Below are 14,716 nucleotides of genomic sequence, written 5' to 3' on the forward strand. Positions count from 1 at the left end.
GGAGCCCTATGAGGGGCTCCATTCCAGGCCCCTGGGATCATGACCTGAGTCGAAGGCAGACGCTTAACCAACAGAGCCACCCAGGCTCCCCTTCACTGGATACTTAAGAGATGATTTGAGGGGCCTGTGAAAGTGGGTTCCAGAAAAAAGAGCATTCAACAAACCAGAAAACAGAACCTTTCTTTGCAGACTTGAAGCAGTTGGGAGTGTTTGGTGAGAAAATGTGAGTGTGTGGCTACATCTGCTCACACATCCCTGCAGGGAGAGGGGTCCTGGGCTCCACGTGGCCTTCCCATCTGGGAGGAAGGGGGTGGCACAGGATTAAGGTGAGGACCTGTTTTCCATTTCCCCCAAAAGGAATAAGGAGAAATAAGTTCAGGTTTAAGACGATTTTTCTCCTTATGAATGTGAAAAAGTACTTGAATACCTATCTCAAGGACACTGAAAAACTCCTGTCTCTGGAGGACAGGATTGACCAATGTTAAGTTCAAGATAATCTCCTTGCAGTTCTCTTTAGGAGGCAGAGGACAAACCAGATAAGCTTTACTGAACCTTGGATGGCAGGAATTGGGAGAGGAGGGGACTTTGTCATGTGGTCATCAGAATTTCTAATTCTAATTCCTCCTTCCCTCTGTGCTAGCAGTGTCAAGGTGAGAGGTAGGCTGTGGAGGGGACAGCGTGCATCCTGTCTTTCCGGAGAGGCAGACAGTCCTAATTTCCTGTCCTGAGGGGACATCTGTGGGGCTGTATTACTGCAGAGGGTCTTTGCACAGGGGTCACCTACCCTTGGCAGGTTGGGGGTAGGCAAAGGAAGTTGTAGGGTCAGCAGTCCAGGGAACTCTATCCATGGCCTGCTTTCTCTCCTTGGTGACCAGTCTGAGGGTTCTCAATTTCTCATGGGAGAGTAAGGGTGGCCTCTTGTCTGAGACACTTCAGCAGTATCAGCAGGAAAAAGGAAGCAAGTCTGCGTGCACAAGACACTGAAATAACAGTGGCCAGCACTTATGGGGTCCCCCTTCCCACGCCCATTAACCTGGCTGATGGCAGAAACAGCAACTCTTCCTGCATTCCCACGCCCCTCCCCACACCTCTCCCTCCCAGCTTTGGATCCAGCTAGCAAGCAAGGACTGAGTGACTACCCTCAGGGACCACCCGCAGTGACTACATGACCCTGTGCTAAGAACATGTGTTGTCTCATGCAATCATGCAGTCCTTGCAACCATGACCTCCTGTGCAGGCAGGATTCCAACCCCCTCTCACAGTGGGGTGGGGTGCGGAACTTTGCCAAGCCTTTGCCACAATTAGAAAATGGTGCAGAGAGATACAGCCTCAAGCAACCTGGTTCTGGAGCCCACATTCCTTTGCCTCTAGGGCCATAAGCAGACCTGACCGAGCATAAGGAATACAGTCCAAACAAATATCTTGGCCCCAGAGTACCACCTGTCTGGATGGTAGGGGTTTAGCCCAGGGCTGAATATCACTGCCAAAGAGGGCACACTTGCCAAGGAGACCACTCTTTGGATCCCAGCTGGCTGCCCTGTGAGAGACTTTCCCACCAGGACGACAGAAGGAAAGGGTCAAGACCTGGGAAAGGGTGTGGCCGGGATGGTCACTGCTCTCAGCTAAGTGTATGTGTGTTGAAAAGTATGGTAGGGCAGGGGTCATGTTAACTCCAAAAGTGGAGCCTTTGAAAAAAACCCAAATATTTACTTTGGAAATTAGTTTTGCGGGGGGCACCTGGAGGGCTTAGTCGGTTAAGCGTCTGATTCTTTTTTTTTTTTTTTTTTTTTTTTTTTAAGATTTTATTTATTTATTTGACAGACAGAGATCACAAGCAGGCAGAGAGGCAGGCAGAGAGAGAGGAAGGGAAGCAGGCTCCCTGCTGAGCAGAGAGCCCGATGTGGGGCTCGATCCCAGGACCCTGAGATCATGACCTGAGCCGAAGGCAGAGGCTTAACCACTGAGCCACCCAGGTGCCCCAAGCGTCTGATTCTTGATTTCAGCTCAGGTCATGGTCTCAGGGCCCTGGGATCCAGCCCCTCATCGGGCTCCCCGCTCAGGAGGGAGCCTGCTTGTCTCCCATTCCCTCTGCCCATCCCCCCCAAAATAAAGAAATAAATCTTAAAAAAAAGTTAGTTTTTGGTTTAAAGATATAAAACACCCCAACCCATTGAGATCCCCGGGAATTCCTTAAAGTACGAGTTGCAGAACTTCTCTACAATAAATCTCTAATTATTCCAGCTCACACACATCTTTCCCCCTTCTCTGAATTTTTATTGCAATTGACTCTTCACCACAGAACCTGTGTATATAGCTTTTCTCCCCTGTTAGGCAGGAAACATATCAAGGGTGTGGGGAATCACAGAAAATGCATTTATGTTCTCCCAACTCACATGTTTACATTCTCCTCCCCAAGAGTTTTAAGATGTGAGCTGGCAGGTTGAGGTGGAGGTGGATGAAGCCAGAAAAATCTTCCTGCAAGCAGCAGGAAGCTACAGCACAGTGTACGGCATACGTACGTGCTGGAAAGAGAAGGAGTCAGGAGACCCGGCTCCACTCAGGGCCTGCCACCTTGGGTATGTCACTTGCCTGGCTCCTTTCCTTATCTGCTTTAGGAAAGTGATAATCCAGGCCCTGCTTACCTCATGGATTTGTCATGAGGCTCAGATCAGATAGTATAGATGAAAGTGCTGTGAAAATTGCTGTGCCTCTGAGTAGCTACCTACATTTCTTCTTCTTCTCCTTTTTTTTTTTTTTGAAAACCAGCTTATTATTCAGAATCAATTCATCCAAAGCACCCATGTAGGAAAAGCAATGGGGGGGGAAATAATAAAGGAGAGAAGGAAAGAAAGAGGGAGAGGCAGGAGAACCGGAGGCATGCGGACCGCCAGGAAGGCCGAAAGAGGCCATCCTGAGAGCAAGGCCCAGATGGCACTTACATAAGCAGATGGCAGCCAGGAGTCGAAGGCCAGACTCTGGGGGGAAGCAGGTGGGGAAGAGCGGCTGCAGCACATAATTGGAGAAGGTGAGGGCGATAACAGCCTGGTTGGTGGGGTAGATCACCAGCACTGCAATCCATAGTCTCAGGAACCTGAAGAGGGAACAGGACAGAACTTGACCCAAGACAGCTGCAGGGACCCCCACCCCCACCAACATGCATGGCAGGGATTCACGAGTCATGGGGGGAAGCCTGGGCATGTCACTGGGCAGCATTAAGAGAGGTGGGTGGGCTAAAGGGGTGCGACTCCTTTTTGTTTTCCGGGATGCTGAGGAGCCCAGCCCCTGCTCAACCAGACAGCCGGCCCTCCGCAATGACAATAAAGTGGTTTGACGACGAGGGGTGAAGAGTTTGCTAGCATAGACACACTTCTTGGCTTCGCTTCTCTCTCCCCTGTCCTCCTATTGTCTCTTCTCTATGCTCTGGGCCCAGCATCTAGTGGTGGAAAATAAAATTGGTAACCTCAGAATTCTGACAGCCAGGACATGCTTAGGGTGTGGCCGTTTAAGCAACTGCCAGGGGTGGCACTGAGCGGGGTCATGAGAGGGAAGTGCGCTCCACACCCTTGGCCCCTTGGTGAGAGCTCAGCTCCTCAGTAGCAGGGCCACAGATGCTGCGGAAACTCAAGCTCAGGGCCTGGCCCTGCAGGAAGCCATCATCTTTGGTTGTGTGAGAAGAGGGTACCCCGTATCTTAGGTGGTCACTCTAATTTGTCAAGATAAGACGGCTTTGTTTTGTGATGTGCTTTCCCTGAGAGTCTATAGTCAGAGTTGTCATAAAGTTCTATTTGCTGTCACCCATAGAATCTTGCCCGCTGAGGTCAACAGAGAGGTCAAAACTAGAACCTGGTTCTTCTGCCACCCTCAGGAGAATCGAGGGGACACATAGTTACACTAACGACCATGACAGGGAGGCAAAAGAGGAATCTAAAAGAGGAATCCTTGGCACACTGGCAACCACTGGCCTCGGCTTCTAGATCACCCAGGCCTCCACAGATCCTCTTACCCAGCCAGTCCTCCAAAGATGTCCTTGACGTAGGAGTAATCACCTCCAGATTTGGGGATGGTGACCCCAAGCTCAGCATAGCATAGGGCTCCCACAGCGGTGATGAGACCAGTCACAATCCAGACAATGAGAGCGAGGCCCACAGAGCCGGCGTTCTCCAGCACACCTTTGGGCGAGACGAAGATTCCAGAGCCAATGATGTTCCCTGTATGAGGCACCAAAGTTGACAGGAGAGACAGTGGAGTCAGCACAATTGATAGGACTGGCATTCACAGGAGTGGTCTCATCTCTGGTTTGATTCTAAAATGCTTTTGGAATGCATAAATCACTTTCAGGCAGGTGTGTCTAGTAATAATTTACATATCTCCTTTAGTCCTCAGTATAGAGTCAGATATCATTTCTCCCATTTTACAGAGGAGGAAACTGAGTCTTAGTGATACCAAGTGCACTGCCCGAGTCCACATGGTAGTAAGTGGTGGGTTGGGTATTGAACCTCAAGATCCTCTTACTGGACTGTACCATGGTCCACCCGAGGTAACAAAGGTCTTAAGACCAACGAAATGGCAAGACTGGAAAAGCAGGCTGTTCTCAGAGACAGTCTGCAGGGTAGAAAGCTTCAAAAGTGAGCCTAAGGGCAATACATTTCGGACAGACTGTGGTCATACCCCATGACTGGCGGTTTTCAACACCATGAGCCTCGACAGCACTCCTGGAGGCTGGCTTTCACCCCAGACAGGACAGCTCCACTCTTGGTGAGGAACACGAAATAACCCTATAAAAACAATCCTAAAAATAGTCCTAGCCCTACAAAGTGGTTCATAGAAATGCAATATGGGCAAAGGTTTAGCACTACATTCTTGAAAGTTGTCCCCCTCCATTGTTTCACGTGACCCTCGCAACAACCTTCTGAAGTACAGAAAGAGGAGGAAGAACAGGTATTCCTCTCTCTATTTTGCAAAGAGTCTAAGACACAGGGGGTTAATTGCCTTTTCCAAATTCCACGGCTACTGATGGGTAAAATTGGATCTAGAAGTTGGTCTCCTGATGCTTAATCCAATGCGCTTTCCACTAATCTATTTCTGCTTCTGTGTACAAGGGGCTGACTTTCTCCTGAGAGATGAGGCTGGCAGCAAGGACTGAATGGTTGGCTTTTGGGATGCGTGTGCTGGGTAGGGAAGGAGTAAGAGGGTGGGAGCAGCTCCTGACATATTCCTTCCCAAGCTTTCCTCTACTTCTTGTGATTCAAGGTGGTGATCAGGGTGCACAGCACAGGTGCTTTGAAAACTCTCTCTCTGAGCCCCACCCAGCTGTACTACTAAAAGTCTGAAGGAAGAAGCAGAGACTAAGTGGATCCAGGTAGAAATGGAGAACAGGAGTATTATGAGGCCAGCTTGGTTTGACAGTGTTCTGAGGACATCTCATATTCCTACCACTTCTCTTAAGGGGTTCAGATCTGGGCTGAACAAGATGCAGAGTATAGGATTTTACACTCAAATTGCAAAAATGATTTTCGGATCTCAAACATAACTCAACCTCAATCCAGTCCTGAAACTTGCGCTTCTAAATCAAAATTCAGTTTTTAATCCCAGGCCTTGCATCAGTTATCTTGGTCAAAGGGGACAAGAAGAGAATATTCACTTTCTAAAAGCAATACATTTTATTCCTCTGGGATAGCTTTTCACACTAAAACACTGTAGTGTGAGATGAATGGGAAAGGAGGGGTTTAGGCAGGTGGAAGAGCAGTAACTGTGAGACGGACATATAGGACCTGCAGCTGGATGCAGCTGGAAGGGAAGCACATTTGTCTCAAACTTGCCTTCCGGGGCGCCTGGGTGGCTCAGTGGGTTAAAGCCTCTGCCTTTGGCTCAGGTCATGATCCCAGGGTCCTCGGATCGAGCCCCGCGTCGGGCTCTCTGCTCAGCGGGGAGCCTGCTTCCCTTCCTCTCTCTCTGCCTGCCTCTCTGCCTACTTGTGATCTCTGTCTGTCGAATAAATAAATAAAATCTTTAAAAAAAAAAAAACTTGCCTTCCTTCTTTTTTTTTTTAAGATGTTATTTGTTTATTTATTTGTCAGAGAGAGAGAGAGAATGTGCACACAAGCAGGCAGAGAGGCAGGCAGAGGAAGAGAGAGAAGCAGACTCCCTGCCAAGCAAAAAGCCTGATGCGGGACTCGATCCCAGGACCTGGGATCATGACCTGAGCTGAAGGCAGTGGCTTAACCGACTGAGCCACCCAGGCATCCCTCAAACTTGCCTTCCTTCTCTGCAGATAGTCCAACCCAACGGAACTGGGCTGCATATAGAGATGACGCTAAAAGAAGAAACAATACCTCATGTTCAGCTTTGTGATCTAAACATGAGGCAAAGAGAGATAGAAAAATGAGATTCTGGGCCCCAGCAGTTCTTAAAGGCTTTTCTTTTTCTCATACATTTATTTTAAGTCCTATGATAGGAACAAGAGACATCTTTCAGCCCCCTCTCTCCTCCACCAGTCTCCACGTGTGCTTTGCATGAAGACTGGGCTAGTGGAGACTTGGAGGCCTTCTGGTGGTGTGTCAGGACTCAGGACACAGTTACCCTGGCAGGTGACCCTTAACCTGCCAAGCGAAACGTGCTGCTGCCCCTTGGAAGATACCAAGTGCCAGAAGCTGAGAACTGGAGACAGAGTTGCTAACAGGGCAAAAGGTGATAGCAAACTCCTTGTCTAGCAGGAATTTATCAGAAGAGTAATTTGTAGGGCATTTCAAAGGCAGCCATGAAGAGAGTAACACACCTAGATTATAAAACTAGTTCAAGGGGTTAGAAAAACAATCAATCAGGAGAAAAACAAGGTTTGACTTTGGTCTGCAAGGTACTGAAAAGGGAGGTGATAGGGGAAGAGGTAGGTATTTCTCAGAGCCAGGAATGGCTGTCACAGGGAGGAAGTAGGGGTGAATGTTATTGAAGAGATCCTGTCTTCTCAGGAATGAAGTGTCAATGTTCCACTAAGGATTCTCAGAAAACAAATACCACAGTGGGGCTCAGGAAGGACTTCTGTTCTCCAGCTTTTGTTCTGGCATTTCCAGAGTGTGTGCTCCTTTCCTCATTCCAGGTGGAGGCAGCCACTGGAAGATGGGATGTGCAACACCAACAGCCATTTACACGGTCTGATCACTTCCTGCCTCCCCTTATTCTAGATACGTCCTTCCATGGGGCTGCTGGAATGATGGTGAGGTTTGTAATAAGTTGACATTGGGACAAGAATCTTCATTTTACAAAAATTGAATTCTACCCCTTGCCCTACAATCTTAATTTTGGCCAAACTAAAATTACAAAGATAAAAACTTAAAAAAAAAATTATGCTATAGCCAAAACGGAGTGCTAGAGAACAGGAAGGAGAGGAATGTCTCTCTTTGATTCTAGGAAGCCACTACCTAGAAAACCAGAATCAGATAACATTTCCTCCACCTGAGCAGCCTCTGGAGCTTCTGGAGGGAGAGGAATTCAGACATAGCTGAAAGAACATTCACATTACATTTACTCAAAAGTAATGCCTACTATATACAATCTTAGTGTGATTATTTGATTAATATTTCTCTTTCCCACTGGACTATAAGACTCATGACAGCAGGGACTCTATGGTTTCCCTTCACCTGTAAAGTGTCACACAGTGGACACTCCATATATGTTTACTGAATGGCGTCAGACTTCCAACTAGAACTTAGTTCCACAGAGCACTATATGTGTTTCTTTGGAATCTCCAGATCCTGTGAAGTATGTCAAGTACGTATTGCAGGCCAGTGAATAAAGCAACCTACTTATTTCGCTGCTGAAGGGTGATCCGGCTATTATTACCATCTCCAATTTTTTAAAAGAATTAATCTATTTGAGAGAGAGAGAGTATGAGCAGGGGGTAGGTGGGGAGGAGCAGAGGGACACATAGATTCCCTGGGGAGCAGGGAGCCCAATGCAGGGCTTGATCTCAGGACCCTGAAATCATGACTTGAGCCAAAGTCAGACGCTTAACCGACTGAGCCACCCAGGTGCCCCTACCATTTCCAATTTATAAGGGAGGAAAATAGGGCAACTATTATTTCAATTTTCTAAATGGGAAAAAATGAGGGAGGTATTACCATCCCTATTTTATGGATGAAGAAACTGAGACACAAAGAAGTAGTTATTTTCCTAAACCACAGAGTAAGTTAGTAGTAACTGGATTAGAACCTAAATCATCTGTCGTAGCCTCAAGCTTTTCCCAGGGAATAGTCAGTTTTACCAAGATGATGCTTATTATGAGAAGATGCTTATTAAGATACTGGAACACATATCCGATTCCTTCCTTCTACCGCACCATTGTTCGATGGTGATTTACAAAGTGTTCTCATTTGTTACTTTATTTGATTCTCAGAACTACTTTCCTAGGTGCACAGGGTGGATATCATCATTCCTATTTACTTTTGCTAAGACTGAGTTTTAGAGAGGAGAGGAGACTTGACCAAAGTCTCACAAAGCATAGGCAGCAAGGCCTGGACTAGAGGCCAAGTCCTTGGACTTCCAGCCTGGGTTTCCTCCACTACTCCACATGGCCTCTCCTCTAGAAATTGCACAATAGGACTTTTACACTTGGACCCTGTCCAAATGAGGTTTTTCTGGAGAGGCTCTGAAAAAGGAGAAGTGGGAAATGTCTTCTCTATTTTGACTATGAAGTTTTCTTGAGAGGCTGGAAGAAAGTTGATTACTGTGGAGATGTGTTTCTCCATTGTTTTACTCTTCGACTCCTTGTCTATAAAACCATTCAAGAATGAGATGCCCATCCATCTGGTATAGCCAAGGTTTCAATCCTCCCTTTCATCCACCCCAATTAGTAAAATAATCATGTTATCACATAGATCTTCTTTGGTCAAGAGGGGTCCTAGGATGCCTGGACAATGAGGCCCAGCTTGGCTTCTTCTGTCAAAGAAAAGCTAAGCAAACCACTCCATTAAAAAAGAGGCCAAGTTGTATCTGTGGGCAAGTCTTCACTAGAGAAATGTTGGAATTAAGAAAATCCATGTTTGCCATGAATAACCACTGACTTCCCCACTTGTGGGCCAATACCCATGTGACTCCTATTAAGGCTTTACTCACATCCAGGCCTGTCCACACTAGAATGCTGCAGGCATCAAAGAATTTCCTAGGGCATGTATTTACAGACTTCTAATGCCCAAGAGACCCTCAGATACAAAAGGTTTTGGCCTTCCTTAATAACTCATGCTAGTCTTAGAGTCTAGTCAGAGCTCCTCCTATGGCTTGGAGGTTCTGTCCATTTCCATAATGTTCAGAGAAAGCCAAGGTGAACTTTCTTTCTTTTATTTTCTTTTTAAGATTTTATCTATTTTATTTGAGAGAGAGAGAGAGAGAGAGAGAGAGAGCATGAGCAGGGAGGGGTAGGGGCAGAGGGAGAAGGATAAACAGACTCCCCACTGACCAGGGAGCCTGAGGTGGGACTCGATCCCAGGACCCTGGGATCATGACCTGCGCCAAAGGCAGAAGCTTAACCAGCTGAGCCACCCAGGTGCCCCTAAGGTGAACTTTCTTTATGTTTCTTCCTTAAAGTGGCTGAGAAGATCTCAGGATTTTCAGGACGGGGGGAAGATGGAAGCAGAGTCTGGTATGTGGGGGGCTTTGATCCTCATGGCAGGAAGCTCACCCTGCAGACACTTTCCCATCAGGACCATACAAATAGCTACATCAGAATGACAGCAGGTAAGACTCTGATACATGCCCTTTGGATTTGCCATTCTGAGCAGAATAGAGATGTGGAAGGTGCTGCAGGACTCCCACTGTTTTGGATCCCTTACTGAAAAGTGAGGAGGGCACTAAGGCTCAGAGATGGGGGAGCCACTGATTCCTTGCTTTGCCACCCACAAGCCGTGTGACCTGAATTTCTCTGACAGTCCCTTCCCTCACCTCCTGAATGGAATGATTGTTCCTGTCCTGACAATCTAATGGGTTTGTTGTGGGGATCAAGGGAGGAATACTTGTGGGAGCACTTTGTAATCTGTGAAATACTAGCAAATATAAGGAATTGATAGAATTGATAGCAGTAAGAATAGAATCCATCTCTAGAAGAATCCAAAGGACTTGCTTTGGAGGCTTGGCTCCAAAACAGCACTGCAGAGCCAGGACCATGAAGCATTCTCTGAGTCATTTGTCTGCTTGTCTAGGTATAATTTTTAGATGCCGCAGGTGGGCGGCCAGCAGGTAATTGCATCTTAAAAAGTATTTACTGAGCACCCACTCTGTACATGCTTGCTTTAAAAGGTAATTGGGAAGCACTTGTTCACACACGGACTTTTAATGACATAGATGGAGCCAACCTCCACCCACCTCTGAAAGGCAGGCATCCTGGCCTGAGGGGCTACGAGTGCTGAGCCCTCACATATGCCCATTAAAGATTCAATTCTGGTCTCCAGCATTCCCCTGTCTTGTTGGGGAACCAGGCACCAGCAGAGACAGGTTTTATCTATCTCAGTGGTTTTCATCCAGGGGCAATTTTGTACCATTTCCCCCAGCCCCAGGGGACAGTTGGCAATGACTGGAGACAGTCTTGATTGTTACAATTGGGGGAGGGGGGTTCCACTGGCATCTAGTGGAGGCCAGGGCTGCTGCTAAACATCCTTGGATACAGGTCACAGCTCTCCACAACAATGAAGTATCCGGCCCATACGTTAACAGCACTGACGTTCAGAAACACTGTTCTAACCTCAAGCCTCACTGGCATCATCTGGTTCATCCCTAAAGTTCCTTTTAGTATATGTGCTGCCGAAGCGAGCACTAAGTTCCTTTTAGATTAGAACTTGGATGATTTTTTTGAAAAGATTTTATTTATTTATTTGTGTGAGAGAGTGCCCAACCAGGGGGAGCAGCAGGCAGAGGGAGAAGCAGGCTCCCTGCCAGGCAAGGAGCCCAATGTGGGACTTGATTCTAAGACCCTGGGATCATGACCAGAACTGAAGGCAGACGCTTAACCAACTGAACCACCCAGGCGCCCCAAGACTAACTCATTTTTAAAAAGATTTGTTTAGGGGCACCTGGGTGGCTCAGTTGTTTAAGCATTTGTCTTTGGCTCAGGTCATGATCCCAGGGTCTTGGGATCAAGTCCTGCTTTGGGCTCCCAGCTCAATGGGGAGCCTGCTTCTCCCTCTGCCTGCTGCTCCCCCTGTTTGTGTGCTCTCTCTCTCTCTGACAAATAAATAAAAGATTTAAAAGATTTGTTCATTTTATTTTTTTTATTAACGTATAATGTATTATTTGCTTCAGGGGCACAGGTCTGTGAATCATAAGTCTTACACAATTCATAGCACTCACCATAGCACATACCCTCCCCAATGTCCATAACCCAGCCAATATTTGTTTATTTTAGAGAGAGAGCGAGAGAAAGCATGAGTGGAGGGAGGGGCACAGAAAGAAGAGGAGGGAGAGAATCTCAAGCAGACTCCCTGCTGAGTACTGAGCCTGATGTGATGCAGGGCTCTGTCCCACAACCCTGAGATCATGACCTGAGCTGAAATCAAGAGTTGGACACTTAAGCAACTGAGCCACCTAGACACCCGGAGAATAACTGATTTTTAGGCCAAGAAAATTTTTTATTGGGGTAAAAATCATATAACATTAAATTTACCATCTTAACCATTTTTAAATATACAGTGCAGTAGCATTAAATATATTCACATTGTCAAACATCTCCAATGGATGATTTGCTTTTAACTGACTGCTACCATTCAACAAATACTTCCTAAGCGGGGCGCCTGGGTGGCTCAGTGGGTTAAAGCCTCTGCCTTCGGCTCAGGTCATGATCTCAGGGCCCTGGGATCAAGCCCTGGGATCGAGCCCTGCGCCGGGCTCTCTGCTCAGCAGGGAGCCTGCTTCCCTTCCTCTCTCTCTCTGCCTGCCTCTCTGCCTACTTGTGATCTCTGTCAAATAAATAAAATCTTAAAAAAAAAAAAGACAAAAAACTTCCTAAGCATTTGCCACATGCCAGGCTGAATACTCAGGGATGTGAAAATGAGTAAGACTCAGTCCCTGCCCTCAAGGAATTGTGTGAAGTGAGGACACATAAGTGGACACGGAGCTGACAACAACTGTGCTATATGACAAGATATCAAGAAGGAAAGGTCACTGGCGTGGGCCACTCACAACAAGCTTCCTGGAAGAGGGGAAGTACAAGACGGATGCTGATGTGTAAGAAGACTCAAATCAGCAGCGAGGAAGGGGAAAGCCTTGGCTGTTTGATGAACAGGTCAGGCTTGGTCTGAACTGGCCAGTTCTTCTCATCTGCCTGATCGGTCCAATCTAAATTTCTGAACCAGAATTACTGAGTATGTGTCAGGAAATTGGAGGTGGGAGGGAAGTAAGGATGATGGAGGAGGAGGAGCTCAAGGAGAGAAAAACTAAAATTTATTAAATATATACCAGGGGAGACCAGCTGTATTGTAATTTAATTTCCACAAGAAACTTCCACTTACAGGTAAGTAAACTGATAACTAACTTGTTGCAGATTACAAAGCGTATAAAAATGGGCAAGCAGTTTGCAAACTTAAGACTATCTCCTGAGCCCCTCCTCTTCTGCTACATTATCAATGCTTCCTCCCTTTCAACCACACGCTGATACAAATCGTAGAAAAATTCATTATATGCCCTCTATTCCAGCATCAGAGCCTGCTTAACAAAAGCCGCCTTATCCCTTAGGCAACCGGACCCGCCTGTATCAGCTGCTTACTAAATATGCAGAACCGTACCCTAAAGAACCAGCTAAAGCATTTATGCATTTCATAGATCTTTAAAATCTACCTACAGATGAGAAAAGAACATTGATCATTCTGCAGCAAGAGTACTCTCTCTGGGTAATCCACCGTCACAACGTGAAGCAGTGTGAAGTTGCCTGGACCACCTTCTGGCATATTGTGAAACCCTCGCCCCAGAAGTGACGTCACTGCTCATGCTGAGGTTATTTAAAGTAGGGAGCAAACCAATGGGAATACTCGTGACTGTGACAAAGGATGAGGGATGAGATATAATCGATAAAGCTTTTCAGCTCAAACTTCATTCATTCTATAAATAAAATAGCTTGAAATAGGTCTGAGGGATACTTTTTGCTTCTTAGAAACAAAATTCACCAGTGCTCAGCACAGGACCTAGCATATAATGTGCTGAGTAAGTGTTTGTTGAATGTTAAAATATAGACTAGTCTCAAATCCTGTGATCAGCAGCTCCTACTTCCATCCCAAGAAACAGCCTGCAGTTTGCCATTTCCAGATTTCCTGGGAGAAGGGACTTGGGGAGCCTGCTTTGTGGGCATGTTCTGGGAGGGGTGCAAGGCATAGTCTTTCTTGCTCTGTGAGCTCAGCCAGGAGTTAAAAATTGGAAGGGAACAGTTCCTAGTCCCCAAGCTCCTGAATGGTTGTTGTTTTTGGTGGTTCAGAATATATTATTGGATTTGTTGCTCATGCCTGCTTTTTTGACACCCCTACATCATCACCCCAAACATTAACAACAACAAAATAGGAGCAATGGCAGAAATTCCTGACGTACTTCTTTATAGGTAGCTGTGATGCTGGATTAACCCTCAGAGGAAAGTAGAAAACCTTGGTAGACAGGCAATTTGAGAAACCCCAATCTGTATGTCCCATACCTCCATACCACTTTAATAAGCTGGTTTAATTCAGAAAAGCTATATATATGATGCCAGCCTCTCCAAGAAGTCATTTGATCTGTGTACAGGGTATTTTTGTTGTTGTTGTTTTTCCTAAATAAAATGAGCTATTTGGTTCTGTTTCTTAGACACAATTTTTTCCTTGCTCGGTTCCTACTGTTTTTCCCTAACCCCAAGAATCTCCTAGACACTCAATCTGCAGAACTCTGCGCTGTGGGAGAATGTATTATAGCCCTGCCAGTAGCAGGCTCAACCAGATTGCTCCTTGAGCTCTGTGGTTCCTGGAGGCAGGAAGCATGCAACAGGATCCCAGTCCCCAGCTGCCTGGAGTTACATGCTGTGGAGCATTTTGGTTAAGCCCAGCGGCTTCAGAGTTCAATGACCTGAAGGGAATCCTGGCTCTGTCGTTGCCCACTTATTCATTCAAACCCTTCCTGTCTATGACTGTACTAATTACATGAAATTAGGAGAGAATATTTAGAAAGCACTGATCAGGTACTATTGTCAGTGCATCGTAGTGCTCAATAAATGGCAGCTACTTATTTTTAAGATTATACTGCTGGGTATAGCCTTTCTCTATTCACCAAGATGTGTTTGTTTTGACAAGCCTCCTACTTGGCTTCTGTCTCCAGTTTTCTCTGAGAACAATGAGTTTTAAACATGTTTTTATCTTGAATGAACCAAATCCTAATCCCTCTGTGTTTTGTTTTTTTTTTAAGTTGAAGTACAAACTCAAGAAGCAATTGTCACACTCCATCCCTCTGGTTAACATCCAATAGGCATTTTAGGGATTAGATTAGAAAGCTAATAAACATCATATTAGAGACTAAAATGTAAAATCTTCTGAAGTGGTGGAAAATGCACGGGTCTGGAAATCTTTTGGACTTGAAAAATTTCCAAATCACTCCAGTGCTATTGTAGTATGGTCATACAGATAGCTATACTTCTTTGTTGACAAATCCCCTTAAAAAAAAAAAAAAAAGTCAGGGGCGCCTGGGCGGCTCAGTAGTTAAGCTTCTGCCTTTGGCTTAGGTCATGATC

General features: G+C 46.1%; 1 protein-coding gene across 1 annotated transcript in view; it reads right to left on the bottom strand.

Moving 5' to 3' along the window:
* Nucleotides 1-14,716, bottom strand: part of SLC7A8 (solute carrier family 7 member 8) — a 50,411-nt gene that overhangs the window by 29,653 nt on the left and 6,042 nt on the right. Inside the window, exons 2-3 of the mRNA XM_080808445.1 lie at nt 4,004-4,208; nt 2,940-3,091 (exon numbers count right to left, since the gene is read on the bottom strand). Of these exons, the coding sequence (XP_080664571.1) occupies nt 2,940-3,091; nt 4,004-4,208 (357 nt within the window). The remainder of the gene's footprint in view (nt 1-2,939; nt 3,092-4,003; nt 4,209-14,716) is intronic.

Source organism: Martes martes (genome assembly GCF_963455335.1).
Source record: "Martes martes genome assembly, chromosome: 7".
Lineage (NCBI taxonomy): Eukaryota > Metazoa > Chordata > Mammalia > Carnivora > Mustelidae > Martes > Martes martes.